Genomic DNA, 17,741 nt, shown 5'->3' with positions numbered 1-17,741 from the left:
TGTCCAAAACAATAACCACACTTGCAAATATAAAAGCAGTAATTTGTTCTTACATTTTTTTAGTTCACCTGCAAGCCTTTTAAGCACGCAGACCAGATTATGTAAAATTAATTAATTAAAAAATATATAATATAAAAATTTATCACTTAAAACTCAATTAATTAATATATAAATGTGAACCTCGTCCTCGTATTGGTTTGATGTTCATCGCTTTAAGTATGATTTAAATTTAAATTACGTTATTGTTAAAATTTTACTCTCTCATAATTCACTAAAAATAAATTAATACATAAATGTGGAACAAGGAGGAAGCTTTTTAATGGTATTTTTTAAGATTCCGTAGTGTTGAAGAAGTTTAGTTGGTTTTAAGTTGAAGTAATGCCTTAACCAAATCTTGACTTATACTAGGAACAATAGTTCACCAAATCTGGAACAGCGGTCTTTATGTATTTTCTTTATTTTTTTTATAATCATATATTTGATTCTAATTAATTATTATATAATAAAGTCACCAGATTTTTTTGGAGGTCAATAAGTCTCTAGGTTTGTTGTAAAGTTTAATTTCTTTTATTCACGAGGTTGGGAAAATGAAATAAAAGTGAAAGTCCATCCTCCAATAAGAAGAAAGAGGGACTACCTTTTCCCTCTTTTGACAAAAAAAATGTCCCTTCCACCGAATTACAAGTTGCGCACTTAATCTAAATAACTAAAATGTCGGCTTTGGGTGTAATCATTTCCAATTTTGGCTTAAGGAAAAATTATTTAATATTTTTATTAGTGAAAATTTTAGTTATGAATTTCTTCCACAATTTTTGTAGTTTTCGATAAGAGTCAATGTTTGTATGATATGAGAGTTTTTTCATGTGTATGTAGATATTTCAATTTAGAAATTATAGATCTCATTTGATTGATCTTCTAAATTTAAATAATATTAATTTTAATAAATTTAGTTACATAAATTTTATATTATATATGCATGTATCAATTACAATTACAATTATAAAAAATACATTCAAATAATTATAATATTCATACTTTATACCAAAATAAATTTATATAGACTCTATATTTTTATCTTCTCTTTTAATTTTTGTTTTCTGTTTAATGTTTTTTTATAAGTATATGTTAAATATTTAATTAAAATATTAACTTTGAGATATTTTGTATTTTAATTATTTTTATTAAAACCTTTAAAATAATGGTAATTAGTTAATTTTACATGAAAGAATTTAATGAATTTATCTCAAGATTTGACATATAACTAAATTAAAATATAATTTTTTTAATATTCTCATTATAGATTCTGATTATATATGTTATTTTTTTAATAATGTTCTTCTCAATTCATAAATACTTCTTACATTGACAACAATACCCATATACTATCATATGTAATTAAATTTTCATTAATTTGTAATTAAAAAAAAAAGATGCGAATATACTAAATAAACAATAATGATATTTATTTTATTTTATTTAAAATTTAGTTAGTAAATATATTTAAGCGATTTTCTTCAAAAGTATAAATGCACATTCTTGAAATCAAGTAAAATGTATTTTACACTATTTAAGTACCATTTACCTTAATAATAATAATAATAATAATAGAAAGAAGAAATGTGGTCATCATCACATGATCATCTTCATCTATATATATTTTAAAGATTTGTAAAATGTTATTTTAATTAAGCATCGTTGTCTTATTACTGCAAAAAACATTCTTACAGATAACTTTTACATGTGAGATATAATTCTTTAGTAAAAAACATATAAATAATAGAGGACAATTTTTTATTTCCATGTCTCGGTCGGTCAGTTTGAAAGTTTTGTTCTTTCAAATTAATATTAATAATTTAAAATTAAATTTAAACGCAAACAATAATTCTCATAATTTATAAATTTAGGGTTGGACTTGTCGAAGACCCTGAGATAATATAATCAGCAAATAGTGTACGGAAGTGTATTTAAATATGTTAATTATATAAATGTAAAGGATAAAATAAATTATTATGTTTTATTATATCAGTTCTTTTTTATAACTTTTTATATTTTTTTAATTTATAAATAGAAAAATAATGCGCTTCAACATATTCCTGCATTATCTACAATATATTAAAAAGACTTAAATGAACTACTAAAATTTTAAATAAAATTAAAATTTCTACCCAAAATAAATAGAAATTATCACGAGTTGGTAATTTAATGATAAATAAAATAAATGTGGTCCCCCCGAAAGCCAAGATAAGCACGGATCTCTCCAACTTTGAATCAACAATCTCATAAATGTCAATATATATTACCAAATACATACCAAATTTTCTTTCCCCAAGAAAATCAAAGAAAAAGGGTATATATTTTATTACTTAATTGACTTTTATCATTCAATTTGAATGATTCGTTCAAACTCTTAAATTTATTAATATTTATTAGAGTTTAAACTTCAAATTAAAATGTTATTTTTAAAAAAATAATTTTATTTAGAAAAAAAAAAATAAACTTTATTTATCTTTGAAATGTTATATTTTAATCACTTACGTTATTGATTTGTTACGAAATGATCACTCTACTGTTAAGGTCTATTACCTCCCAAACGACAGTCTAATATGGCAATTAAAATGGGTTTTAAATGTCAATATAAATTTCTAACCAAGTAAGCTAATTGATTTTTCAATTAAATAAATTTAATTAATTAAATTTTCTAAATTATTTAAGGAAAAATGTTAATTTGATTTCCTAAAATAATCAAAACCAATGCATCACATTAATCCTTGAGCTCGAAAAAAAAACTATTCTTTTAGTTTTTATTTCCATTTTGATTGAAAAAAACCATCCATTTTTATAGTCATCTTTGTTGATTTGAAACAGTAGAAATCAAATTGAGTGCTCCATCAATCAGTTTGATTTTTTATTCAAAATGGAAGAACAAATAATCGATTCAATGAAGGGTCCAGGCATTGATTACTGTAAGTATTTTTTTTTGTTTTTACTTGGGTTTGGGGTTCAGATATTATGATTTTTTTTTTTGCAAAAAGGTAGTCTATCTTTTCATATTTTTTCGTATATGTGACAAATAAAAATGACATGCTTCATCTTTGTTTATTTGCGTAGTGTGGGCAACCATAATAGTAAGCAGGAATAGAGGTTGGTACATTCATTTCTTTTTCTTATTTTTCTCCGTTGTTTTGCTCCTCTGATGGTAATAAAAAAAAAACCAACTGTTGTTTTTTTCAAATTGGAGAAAATTGAATTTTAGGGTAAAATTTTGTATTCTACTTTCATAAAAAAATTAAATTTTATTTATCTTAGTTGGACATTAACGTTGGCATTTAAAACTTATTTTAACCGTCACGTTAAACTGCCGTTTGAGAGGTAACAGATCTTAATAGTAAAATGACCATTTTATAACAAAACGATAATGTAAATAACTAAAATTTAATATTTCAAACATACAAGTGATGTAAGTAAGGAAAAAAAAACAGTACCCTTTAAAAGATCGCGTTAAATTGACCCGCCGTGAATCCAATTGAATTGGTAATCTGTCCAGCTCAATTAACGTGTTCTGATCCAAAATTCTTACATCAGTGCTAAAGTAAACTTGAGCAACATTAAGCCCAATGAGGAAGCCCTAAATAATATAATACAATATATATCGTAGCATTACTAAATATTATTAGCAAACATAAAGCTGCTCTAGTAAACACTAAAGAGCAAATGTCTTCACTACTACTACTCTGCCTGGAAACGATACCATGTTCCATTCTGGCTCTCTACACTGTAGAAACTGCAGAAACAGACCAAAATAGAAGTATCAATATGTAATTCCATGGGGATGGGGGTAAATGTTCCACTATCCTACACAAGCTCAGTGAACTATTCCTATTCTTTTCCTCTTTATCTTTTTTTTACGTTAAATAGAATAAAAATATTTCATTACTAATTTGTAATTCGGGTGGGATCAAGTTGATTTTTTTTTAAATAAACCTTATTTAAGGATTAAGAAGCCGAAGGACAAAGCAAGATTCTTGCTTGGATCAAACAACATGAGATGTAATTATCAATATGATCTTATTCCAAACTTCACAACACTGTTTGGAGTTGCATGAGTTCCTTAATCATGGAAAGCAACGGTGGGGATTGATCTTGTGCAGGTGGGCCTTTGCAATTGGTATATCCATGACTGAGATAACACAACCTTTCCATTCAAGGAGAATTTTCATTAGAGTGGGGTTTGGTCCTCTTTTTCCTTGATTCCAGATTTCCATTCACATCTTTTGCAACTTTCAACTTACAAGTAAACCTTCCATTTTACCTATTTATATAAAAAAAAAAAAGGATGTCTTCAGTAGAGAGAAAAAGGAGGAATTGAAAATGGAAACTTGTAGGCAACCTGCAGACATTTAGAGATTCTTTACTTTCATCAAAGGCTGAACAAAAAAAAAAAATACAGATATCCTCTACATTGTGCCATCCTTTTGAAGAATCATGGCTAAAAACACCACAGGTCTTTCTTCATCTCCAAGCTCTTTATTCCAAACAAATAGTTTCCAAATGCAAGAAAATTGATGGAGAATCAGACAAGAATTTGGGTTCTTAGATTTTGCATAATTGAAAACTTTTAATCCGGCAACGGAGCAAGGTAAGTACCTCCAATTTTGATACAAACAAGTTTTTAGCATTATTGTGGAAAATTCTGTTACCATTCGTGTTTCTTTTTATGACATAATTGTAGTAAAGGTTTTATAAATTTATATAAGTTTTTGATATGCTCGTGATTTTAGTATGTTCATATATCTATTTTATGTCTGTATTATATCTAAAATTACAAGATAAAGATTTATGCCAAGGTTTTATTTCAGAACATTATTGCTGTTTTATAAATTTATATAAGAAAGTGTTATTAGAAAAAACTTTGAGCAATGTCTAACCTGAAAGTAGAAGCTGGTACTTTAATAATAAATCATGCGGCAATGATGATTCAATTGCTGGCTTTTGTAGGTAGCAGAGACAGTTTTCCTGGCAAATGAACGACGACTACAACACGGAGTTGGCCGTTGGAGTGGCAGCCGCTGCATACACTATCAACTCGCTCGTAGAAGACGAAGCGCAACATAGGATCAAGATACGGAGATCTGCACAAGATACCATCACCGGGGTTCGGAGTTCGGATAGAGTAACCATGCGATATTCCAGCAAGGAAATCGAAACTGCAGGTAACGAATTTTGCTCCGATTCTTAGTACACCCATGTCGTACTATATCCGAATATGATTCCTCAATGATCACTCCACATATAAGAAAACATTGAAAAAACTAAATATATATGTGCTTATGCTTTCAGCATAATCCGAATAGCATATACCAAGAAACTGCATATAATAGTTTCTGAAAGATCTTTTGTCAGAGAATAACAATGAAATCCTGTTTTATGTTCTTAAGGTGAAACTTCAAGCAGAAAGCAAATGGAAAAGGATAATAGGAGCCAAGAGAGCAGTTTACCGAGAAGCAAAAAGGGCGGTTCATCCTCTGGTAGGCCGGTGATCATGGAAGCCGGGGACCGAAGCCGGAAGGGAAACTCTTCCCAACACAATCTCGGTGCAACCAAAGCAGATGCTTGGGAGAAAGCTGAGATGGAGAAACTTAACAAACGGTAATCATTTAGATTCAAAGACAACACCCTCAGGCCTCAACATTATCATAATCTCAAAAAGAAATGAAAATTTGAAACAACCCCTATAAGAATATTTAAAGCATGAATATTTGTAAAATATATGGTGATGCTAATATGCAAAGGCGCAGGTGTGAGAACATGAAAGCATCAATTCTTGCATGGGAGAATGAAAAAAAGCTGCGAGCCAAAGTTAAAATGGACAGGAGAAAGGTGATGATAACTATATTGTTCCGATCCTTGTACTAGGATATAGCTACTAAGATATGATGTTTCAAAATCCTGTGGGATATGTGCCCGTATTTTCGAATTGACTTAACAAATGCCATAAAAATGTGCAGAAAGAATTGGAGCGGAGAATAAAAATAAACCAACAACTTTACCAGACCAAGATATCAAGGATCGATCATATTGGTGGTGGAGCAAAAGCAAAGGTGGATGAGAAAAGAAGACATGAGGAATTGAAGATTAAAGAAAAAGCAAGGAAAATAAGAGCCTCAGGAAAGGTTCCTGTTTCATGTTTCTGCTTCTAAACAACATGGAGAAGTAAACATTTGTATCAATTCAACTCAGATGGTGAGAACATGAAATGTCTATGTATTACCCAGCGGGGTAGCTAAAATGTGTATATTCTGCTCTGTATTCAACGCATTGATTCAGAAATTAGATGGAATTTGGGTATAGGTTCTTTGTTTGTTTTATTTGTATTTTGGACCGCATCTTATTTTTTTGGATTTACTCGGCTACATTTAAAGGTTTGGGATAAGAAATACAATAACTTGTTGGGTTAATAAATATAACAAATTAGTAACCATAAGAGTTAGGTGAGATAGTAAGGTCTCTCCTACCTTAGTAAACCTTAGTAAGTAGTCGAGAGTTTGATCTTCATTTTAAATATGGAGTAACTTTAAAACTCGTGGCTAGGTCTATTAGATACCTTGAGAAATAAAATTTATATATAACAAATTGGTTCTATTAGTTTTTTTAACGGTTCAACCAGATCTTATTTCATATTTAATGATGGCTTCAAATAATTGATAGCGGTCCGGCCTCTTAAATTTTGTAAAATTTCAATTCAATCCTTTTAAGTTTTGAAAGATTTTATTTTGACCATATAATTACTGCTTAAAAATAGAATAAATTTGTGTTTCGTCCTTCAAAGTTTTTTTTTAATTTAATTTCTTTTATAGAATTTAATTTTTTATAATAAATTTAATAACATTTTTAGGTTAATTTAGTAAAGTAATATTAAATAGTATCTAAATTATATTAATTTGATAAAATAAGTAATGCCTAAATAATTACAATATTTAATATAAATTAAACATTTAACTTATTTTATTTTTAAAATGATGATCAAGATCGTTTCGTATTTAAAAAATACATTATTTGAAATAAATCGGACCTATTTTCAACATATCTATTTTAAATAAATATCCAGCCCCACTTATTAATATTTCTTCCTTCGTCCATATTGTTATGCAAATGTTGAAAGTATTTTGCCATGTTTTGAGAAATCTATCTGTGTTTAAGCATGCATTTCTTGTTATTTGGATCGGTGTCTTAAGCTTATATATTAGGTGTTTAATCATGATTTTGGGCTTATAATTGTGTATAAATATGTTAAGTATGAGCTTATATGAAATTTAAAAGGGAAACATATGTTTTAGGTATTTTTAGTACTTTTAAAATTTAAGTTTTTATTTTTATTTCAAGGAATTTAGTTTTTTTTTAAAAACATACGTTTGGGTTTTTTTTCTGTAAAAGGGTATGCATTTATTACTTAAAAAGCTATTAGACAATAAAAATAATTGTGACCATTGATTATCTAAATAAATAAAACTAAATAGTCCCTCTCTCTTTTCACAACCTACACCACATGTCATATATCCCTTAAGATACCCAAAACTGGCATCGAATCGCTCCGATCTGAAGTAATCAGACTCTGCTAGCCAGGGCAAAGCTAGAAAAATTTTTTAGGGAGCCGGATGAAATTTTAATTTTTTATAGTTTATATCTTTATAATTTGTAAATGATCAAATTGAATTTTTATAATTTTAGGGGGTCAAAGTGCAATTTTATCTTTACTAATTTAAAATTTTAAAAAAATTTAAGAGCCTAAAAAATTTTACATTTTAAGGGGGCCGGGGCCCATGCCAACCTGGCTTCGCCCCTGCTGCTAGCTATAATCAAATCTTCTAGCCTCTTCCATTATCGTATCAATGGACCTCAATTGATCTGAAGAGTGGACTATCCCTCCTCCTCCACTAGTCCATGAATCATCGTTGGGCCATCCTCCACTCACCAAACATCATGTTTTTGACGAAACTTCTCTTTAGCCAAAAGATGAGCAATTCATTTGTCTCCTCTTTTGATATGCTGAAATTTACATCTCTCAAAACCTAACACAATCTGTTTTCCTTCCCATATGTGATTACTAATTTTGGATCGATCGATGCATGTCGCTCTAAGCTTCGTTATAAGCACAAGTAATCTCCCTCAACCTCCATTACCCAAAATATCATTATTTTGTTATATGGTTATTAAATGAATATTTTTTTATTTTAAAAATATTACATCAACATATTTAATAGAACAACATTAACAACTTAGAAAAATAATTAATAATTTGGAAAATAAAAAAATAAATTATAATATTAACAGTAAAAAATAAATTGAAAATATATGAAAATATAAAAAATTAAATATATTTTAACTTGTATAAAAAAGTTTAAACATAATTATAAAACAATAAAATAGAAAAACCCATCACGGATACATTAATTGTTAGGTTTAGGGAAGAATAAAATTAGATCCTATTTAAGAAATACGCTACTACAAGAAATTAGACTTATTTATGTTTGAAGCCATTATTTTCTTATTGATAAACTAATAATTTTTTGTTTTGATTATTTAAAAAAAAATTACAAAGATTACTAAACTATTCAAAGATTTTCATTTAATTTTTGAGTTATTAAAATCGAGACTATATAGCTTTCTCTTTTTGTACTATTTGCACCAATTGAAAACTCTCTTTCTACTTTTTTACAGTTCAATTTTTTTTTTATATGAAAAAGCTCTGGACGTCTAAAATTTATAAGCCAAAATTCAAACAACTTTTTCTCCAATTTTCAAACGGTTAGATTGACTTGGATCTAAATTATTTTCTTTACTCATTGACGAGAATTAATTCATTGTATCAATCGTTGAACTATTGCTTAAAGTTCGTTGGCATAACCTTTTTTTTATAAAAAAAAACTTAACAATTTAGTGACTTAAATAAAAGTTTCTAAATAGTCCAGTGACTTAAATGAAAACTTTCAAATAATTCAATAATTAAATTGTAATTTTTTTAATTAAATTATCAAAACGAAAATTTACTCATAATATAGTTATTAATGACATAGATTTTTTTTTACTTGCATTGGATCAACTCTTAAGATGAGTTTGGATGGACAATGAGATGCGTTTAACTTACTTTTTATCTCATACTATAATATCTAATTTCACCACTACTACTATTTTTACACTAATTATTGATAAAAACATTATCTATTTAAACTCAAGCTTAGTTAAAACAACGATAAGGAGAGGAGTAAAGTCATTTTGTTGGAACAAATCATGACAACGGGAGCTACGTTAGATGCTAGATGTCTAGTCTTATCGTATGAATTGCATTGCCATCAAGTATATTTCAACAAAGCACCCTCCAATTATTATAATCGACAAACAAGTTGCTATTTTCCCCTTTCTGTAACTTGTCATTTATATTTGGTTAAATAATTATGTATATTTGGTAAATTAACTGTATTTATATATGAATATAAAGATATCTATATTTAAATATGTATAAAATATAATTACTTAAAAAAAGGGACTCAAAATAATATAATAGAACATTATATTGTATTAAACTTGAAGTAAGATATTCACTACAAATTTACTCATGGCCCTGCCTGTAAGATTACTCAAAAGCTGCAGTGCATTTAAAACAATTACAGCTAGTATTTTCCATGTATTATTTGGTATCCAAATACCTAATATATATATATATACATGTAATTATTTATAAAGGTTTTAATGCTCTGCCACCACTTGTTTTTGACTTACTTGCAAACTACTTACACAGCTTTCATCAATTTTGCTTAAAAGTTAAAAGCATGGTATATTACAAATGACAAGTTAGCCAAAAATATAAATAAAATACTCGATCAATAAATTCGAATTTAAGTAATAAATATATTCAATTTTTAAAGTAATTATATATATTTAAGAAAAAGATAAACTACAAAAATATTCACTTTTGTTTGACTCAGATTACATTTTAGTCATTTATGTTTAAAATGTTACATTTTAATCACTTACGTTATCGTTTTGTTACGAAGTGGCCACTCTACCATTAAACTCCGTTACCTCCCTAACAACAATCCTACGTGGCAGTCCAAATGAATTTTAAATGTCAACTTAGATGTCCTACATGACAATTCAAATTAAATTTACTTAATTAAAAAAATATTTTCATCCCAACAACTAGACAACCAAGTTGACATTTAACGGCAGAGTGACCATTTCATAACAAAACAATAATATAAGTGACTAAAATGTAACATTTCAAACATAAATAACTAAAATATAATTAACAAAAATAACTAATTTTAAAATTTACCCTTAAAAAAAGTTGAATTAGCTATCATCCTATACATAGATGTAATCAAGGGGATAGACAATTCAGTCAAACCATATGAAAAGTGAAGTCTTCTGCAAGAAATTAAACCATTTAAATTTAATGTTCTCGAGGCTATATAATTATTAAAACATAGTTAAGACATCATTAATTCACCTTTATTTATTAAACAATATTTTTTTGATTACTTTTCATGAAGAAGCCATTAAATGGCTTTGGGAAATGTAAAGCAATCTAAATATGTTTTAAACTTTATTTTAAGCTTTCCCAAACATGATTTTCGTTTTTATTTTTAGTTTTAATTTTGGTAGTTGAAAGATTTGGTGCCTAACTTCTTCTTCTTCTTCTTCTTTTGTAACCTTTTACCTAAATTTGTGCTGGTCTCTAGACAAATGTTTGATTACTTACTTTTGACTAGAAAGAAAAAAAAGCATGTCCTTTACCCTTTAGGAAATAATAATTAAATATGTAATAAAAGTAAATATGTGTATTCAAATTAAATGGCAAGAAGATGTGTTCAGTATTTTTTAATTTTCTTACATTTTGTAAGTATTTTTTTCTTACATTCGGATTAGCTTGATCATAGATTGAATTACACGTTCATTTCAAAGATTTGCTCAAAAAATTAAAAGATTTTCGTAAAAATATAGACTTAAAAAATAAGATTAGACAAAAATTAATGCATGTTTTTTAAATAGATTAAACATTTGGGAAGATTTTTTTAACTTGGCCCGACCTGAATTTAACTTTTTTTTAATTGTTTATTGTTGTTATGTTGTTATGCTGTTATTTTGCTACCATTCTGTTATTATACTGTTATTATTTTGTTGTTATTGTTAGAATATTATATGAATATTATTTTATTGTTAATTTTGCTACTATTTTAGAGGCATTTATTTGCTAAGGTGCAACTATATTAGTGTTATTTAAGTATAAAGATTTTTTTAATGTATTTTTAATTTGTTAAGAAACATTTATTTTAATGTTTGTAGTGTATTTGTTGTATTATATTTTTTAATTTATTTTTATATAAAAAATTAATATGGGCAAACTCGACTCTTTTAATTGAGACTGAACCATCTCAAAATTCTATTTCACTTTTTCATAATCTTATTAAAAATTTTTGTATAATTAATTTTAAATTTTAATTAATTAAAGATAATTTTGACCAGATTAACATTATATTACACAAGTCTAAATAATAAGTTGATGCATCAGTTAAGCGAACCCATTTAATAATTACAATTACTTCCAACGTGTGTATCATAATACCAAAAAATAGAAAACTATATGTTAATTATATGCTTTAATTAATCATTCATAATCCTAATCATATTAAATTAATTGCCATTGATTAATCAATGTGTAAATTTTTATTAGTTTACTTTATTTATTTTTAAGGTCATCATTAATAATGAAAGTTGTCGTGCAAGTTTCCCATGTCACTTTGATTATCATGTGGGAGTTACGTATAGAGACTTAATAGACCTATCATTTATGTTTGCAAATAAAAAATTAAATTACACCAATTAGTTTATTACTCATTTTACTAAGTTCAATCCAAATTACATTAATTAATTTATTAATCGTAGGTAAATGCATAGTATGATATATATATTTGTACAATTAGTTATATTTCACGATTAGAGATGAAGAAAAGAGATGGCCGAGGGTCGGGCTCCATAGTTTGGTATAATTCCTTATGAGTCCCTTGAAATATTTTAAAATTTTTATGAAGGAAATAAGAAAATCCCCCCCCAGTCTATATATTTTACTTTTTAATCAACCAAATAAGAATAAAGATGAAGTAATATGGTTCGAATTCGTATTAAATATGTATAAAATAAAAGTTTATTTTTAATATGTAATATTAACATTTATCTTAATATCTCATAGTTTATAATTTTTTTCATAATAATTCGATTATATCTATCTTCATTAATTAGATATTATTATATTTAAAACTTTAACTCAGATTTTCTAAATCATAAAAAAATGAAATAATCTAGTTTTAATAAAGATATCTATCCATCCAAAATCTAATACTTTTTTTTTTGTTTATTTATTTATTTCCATATTATTGTTTTAACAAAAACATTCAAAAAAATCTTGTATGATCTCATTTTATTCGTTTTAATAAAGGCATCCAGAATCTTTTATGATTTTGTTTTGTATATTCTTTTATTTATTTTTCTTTACGTGGCGAGCAAGCAACAAAAAGCAGACATATTATGGTAAGTATATATATTTTAAAGAATTCATTTAAGCAAAAACAAATTATGAAAATTGTACCCAAAACATGTTTTCCTCAAGCTATTACATGATTGTTCATGTCTCCTTGGCTTCAAGCAGGGGCATTATAATTGTGGGTATCCTACATAAATAAAATATTTTTATATATTTTTATTTCTTAAATTTAAATATTTATTTTCTATTTACAACTTAAATGCTATATGTAATTCCTAATTTGTTTGTGAAATTTATTTTTTTTAAATAAATAATTTTATTATATATTTTTAGAGCAGAATTTTAAGTACATGGTTGTAAAATTAAAGTAATTTTAATTATTTCATATGTTTTTCGAACAATTAATATTTTAATGATTTAAATATTGAATTTATCGATATAAATTTTTCGAATCAGTTTGATATTTCTATCATATTAATCTAAAATTTATGATTGAAAATTTTCATATAAAATAATTAATTTTTTCCTTAATAAATGAAGTTTGGTTTTCCATATTTAAGGGGCAATTAATTCCTAAAACTAACGTAATTGTCTGGCTTGGTACCCACCGATTTATTCTCAAGCTGCTTTGTTTTCTTTAGGAAATTTCCTTATTCTGAACTAAAATTAAATAATAATGAAGCTAAATAAAAAAATTAAATAAATAATTTTTATTTAAATTTAATAATATTAATATAATATTCTTTTTAAAATTTAATTATTATAAATATCACAAATACAATGCAAATATAAATATATGTTTAAATAATTATAATACAGAATCAAACTAATATGAAGTACAACATACAAAAAATGTAAAAAAAACTCGAACAAAATTTATACATAAAGTAAGCATATGATGGAATTAAAGACTTATATATTAAAATCATATATTATGAAACTCGAACTTAAGTGATTAAGAATGTGAAAACTCTATATTAATTAAATTTATATCTACAGGTGAAATAATTTACAAATGAAGCCGTGACACAACCTATAGGTACGTTCTCAATAATAATGTAAGTGTGTAGGCTGTTATCCCCAGTTTGTTCAGATCTAATTTCTAAATCCCACCAGCTTTGAGAATATAAATTTTTTATGATAACAAAATATTTAATAATGGTTATTTGACACGAATTTAAATTAAATTATAATCATTTCATTTTTAATATTATATAAAAATGAAACATTTTATTAAAAATAATTATAATTACAATTAAGAGAGTAGAAAAGATATTTTTATTTAAAAAATTTAAAACCTAGCCTTAATAATTAAAATGAGATTATTTTGGTTAATCAATAAAATTATTATTATTTATATTATATTAAAAGTGGGGTTGGAATGAATATTTGATAAAAATTTTAACAATATTTATGTTAAAAATTGTAGATCCATGCCTTTTGGATCCATCAAGTGAGGTCATATGTGGTTCATTTATGACCGTCCAATTTTATGCATGGAGATCAATGCGACAGCTCATTGCTTGCTATGTACTTAAAAACATTTTACCCATCCAAGGATTCACAGATACGAACAAGAATAATTAAATATTTTTAATATTTTGATATGCATCAAATATAAATATCTATAAAAGGGCTTATTCTTATTTTATTTTATTTTTAATAAAGAACTCACCATAGAACAAAATAGAGATTATAAATAAATTAGTTTGACCGATTTATGCGCAGGATGAGAATGAAAAACAGCTTTCCTCTTTTTATTTGTCAAAAAACAAAAGGGAAAATAAAAATGATAGTGTTTTGAGTAACTTTAGAAAGCAAAAGATCTGAGTTGAAAGTTAGAGAAAGGCAAAAATCATGATTTTAATTGATCACGTGTGTCTCCTGCTTAGCAAACCATCCCTATTTCACCATTATTATCTGCTTTCTTTCTTCATTTTTCACTCCCTTATTATATTTTTCTAATAAATAACAACTTGCTACATCATTTTTACTATAAATCCCACACATAACTCACCACCAAATCATATCATTTACCCACAAATATATTTTGTTGCATACCAACTTCTTTCCCTCCCTCACCCCCACCCCATCCAACCTAAATCTAGCTACCATGGTTTCGGAGCAGGGGCAAGCGACGAAGAACGTGTGCGTGATCGGCGCCGGACCGTCGGGGCTGGTGGCGGCGAGGGAGCTAAGGAAAGAGGGACACACGGCGGTGGTTTTGGAGCAAAACCACGACATAGGTGGGCAGTGGTTGTACGAACCAAACGTGGAGAAGGAAGATCCACTGGGGAAAAACAAATTTCTAAACGTACATAGTAGCGTGTACGATTCACTAAGGATTGTATCCCCAAGGGAAATCATGGGTTTCACTGATTTCCCATTTGTGTCGAAGAAAAACAGGGACACGAGGAGATTCCCAGGTCACAAGGAGCTGTGGTTGTATCTTAAAGATTTCTGTGAATATTTTGGGTTGAAAGAAATGGTAAGGTTTAATACCAGGGTTGAATATGTGGGGATGCTGGACTATGGTGTTTTCGGGAAAGATCTAAAGTGGGTGGTTAAAAGCAAAGAAAAAAAGGGTGAAAAAAGGGTGGAAGAGGTGTTCGATGCTGTGATTGTTGCCACGGGTCATTACTCTCAACCTAGGTTGCCTTCCATTAAAGGTAATTAATTCATTCTCCCCTTTTTCATTTTATCTCAGTGTTTGATTATTGGTTTTGAAGGTGCAAACCTGTGATTTTTGTAGGAATGGATGCATGGAAAAGGAAGCAAATTCATAGTCACGTCTATAGAGTTCCAGAGCCATTTAGGAACGAGGTACTATATTATTAAAACACTGATTGTTTCTTTCAGATAACAATCAATTAAAAAGTGATGAAATTGTTAATTGCAGGTGGTGGTGATAGTGGGAAATTCGCTAAGTGGGCAAGATATATCAATGGAGATAGTGAAAGTGGCAAAGGAAGTGTACCTCAGTGCCAAATCCCTGGAAGTTACCGAAGGTTTATCCAAAGTCATTTCCAAGCACCGGAACTTGCATCTTTACCCACAGGTACTGTGTATTAGCGTTTTCGGATCGAATTGAATCCGGTTCATTGGATTAAGGATTCATTTTCTTTTGGTTTGGGTTGCAGATACAGTCTCTTCATGAAGATGGAAGGGTTGAGTTTGAAGATGGCTCTTGTGTCATAGCTGACACTATCATATATTGCACTGGGTAATTAAACAATAAGTCTTACATTCCTGGGTTTTGGATTTTAGGTGCATTAGAAATCGTCTTCTAAGCACCCCCCTCCCGAAAATATTATAATATATGTTTTAAGTATAAGAAGTAACAGACCAATAATGAAGCAGACAAAGTGACTTTAAGTTTCCAAAGTAAAAAGTGGAAGCGGGAGAAGAAGACACTTTTCTTTTTGTTATAAATTTTACATTTTTCTAATTGACCTATTTTTTTATCCACAAAATAAGATTTTCAATTTCAAAACCCTGTTTGGCTGATTGGATGATTATTATTATTTAAAAAAGATGTTATATATGGGACCCTACTTTCGCCCTCAAATCTTGCCCAACCAACTTGTTCATGAATCAAAGTTATGTTTTTCCATGAATCTCGTAATCATAGCAACTTTGATATTATATATATATATGTCCAATTAACATATATCTATTGCTACCCATTTTATTTAATTATAATATTTTAACTTAAAACAGTACTTTTATTGAATTTTAAAAATTTATATTTATGTATATAATTAGAGTTTGTATGATCAAATTACTTGATAATCAAGGTTGTAAACTGTGATTAAAAATCTACAAAATGTTAATTAAAACGCATAATTTAAATTTAAATTTAATTACTGAAATTAAATAAAAATTTTATCAAATAAATTTTTTTATAAAATGCAAAACCCTGTAGTGAGAAATAAATGTTGATATATGGGTATAAAATAAAGTTTATTAATAAATGAGTGTAAAATATAATGTAGGTATTCATACGCATTCCCATTTCTTGACACCAAAGGAATAGTAGGTGTTGATGACAATAGAGTGGGACCCCTTTTTGAGCATACTTTTCCACCATCGCTTGCTCCTTCCCTCTCTTTTATTGGCATTCCAAGAAAGGTATTTTTATTTTATTTATTGTTCCCCCCACCATATTTACTTTCATCATTCATTATATATATACACATATTTATGGGATTTTGGTATTCCTTTAAGCATTGTGTTTTTTTGACCAAACTACTAATTACATATTTTATTGCATAAATTACATCAAATGATATCAACTACTTGCATTTAAAATGATATTTCATTTTTATTTTTATGTTTATATATATATTATATGCTTCTAATAATAGAATTGGTGCAGTTAATAGGGTTCCCTTTCTTTGAATCACAAGCAAAATGGATAGCACAAGTGCTTTCGGAGAAAAGAAATTTGCCATCCTATGATGATATGATGCTTTCTATCAAAGAGTTTTATCGCTCAAGGGAACTCGCTGGTATTCCCGTCTCTGATACTCACGACATTGCCAATTTTGAGGTATTTCTCTTATATAATCTACAAAATAATAAATATATTATGAATTTAAAATTACAATTTAATTTTATTAAAACGATTAGTAATTTTTTTTATCCAAACACATTCTACCAAAAACTTGAAGCTAATAATTTAGATTTTGTTTTTGCAGTATTGTGACAAGTATGCAGATTATAGTGAATCCCCACATTTGGAAGAATGGAGAAAACAATTATGCTTGTCAGCAATAGTGAATTCATTCACCAATTTGGAGACTTACAGGGATTCATGGGATGATGGTGATGATGAATTGCTTCAGCAAGCTCTTCAAAGCCCTCATTTCACTCAACTTGGGGTTCAACCTTAAATGAATTTTGCTATATGTGTCACTTTTTATTTTTATTTTTATTTAAAAAAAAGTAATTTTCTTTTATTTTTTATGGGTTTTTTTGAGGTATAGTTGAATATTTGTTTGTTTATTTTTCCAGTTTTGCTTGATTTCGGACCTAGTTCTAAGGCTATGCTTGTTTAAGAAATATGTTATAGGCTTTAATATATGGTGATTATTGAAGGTATATTGGTTAAATATTATATATATCTCAATTTATATGTAAGGAGATTTTTTATATTTTTTTATTTCTAAAATCTAATGAAAAGTAAATCAAATTGTTGGTTTAA

The 17,741-nt window shown here is 27.5% G+C and overlaps 2 protein-coding genes and 1 long non-coding RNA gene across 3 annotated transcripts; 2 read left to right on the top strand and 1 right to left on the bottom strand.

The window, feature by feature from the left end:
* Positions 1-3,487: 3,487 nt before the first annotated feature.
* On the bottom strand, positions 3,488-5,613 carry LOC121211038 (uncharacterized). Its single transcript, XR_005906426.1, has 3 exons — positions 5,496-5,613; positions 4,926-5,204; positions 3,488-4,309 (listed from the first exon to the last, which is right to left on the bottom strand). It is a non-coding gene; the product is annotated as an uncharacterized lncRNA (long non-coding RNA).
* Positions 5,002-6,388, top strand: LOC121211037 (remorin). The gene is made up of 4 exons (XM_041083219.1): positions 5,002-5,210; positions 5,436-5,646; positions 5,796-5,877; positions 6,006-6,388. Exons 1-4 carry the CDS (start codon positions 5,021-5,023, stop codon positions 6,195-6,197), a joined length of 675 nt encoding a protein of 224 aa, XP_040939153.1. The 5' UTR covers positions 5,002-5,020; the 3' UTR covers positions 6,198-6,388.
* An 8,130-nt stretch (positions 6,389-14,518) lies between these two features.
* Positions 14,519-17,741, top strand: LOC107951252 (flavin-containing monooxygenase FMO GS-OX-like 8). The gene is made up of 7 exons (XM_016886239.2): positions 14,519-15,204; positions 15,288-15,358; positions 15,435-15,593; positions 15,676-15,758; positions 16,531-16,666; positions 16,914-17,087; positions 17,236-17,741. The coding sequence occupies exons 1-7, from the start codon at positions 14,649-14,651 to the stop codon at positions 17,428-17,430; spliced, it is 1,374 nt and encodes a 457-aa protein (XP_016741728.1). The 5' UTR covers positions 14,519-14,648; the 3' UTR covers positions 17,431-17,741.

This window comes from Gossypium hirsutum, chromosome A12 (genome assembly GCF_007990345.1).
Source record: "Gossypium hirsutum isolate 1008001.06 chromosome A12, Gossypium_hirsutum_v2.1, whole genome shotgun sequence".
In the NCBI taxonomy this organism is placed as follows: domain Eukaryota; kingdom Viridiplantae; phylum Streptophyta; class Magnoliopsida; order Malvales; family Malvaceae; genus Gossypium; species Gossypium hirsutum.
This window is presented reverse-complemented; position numbering and strand designations above follow the sequence as displayed.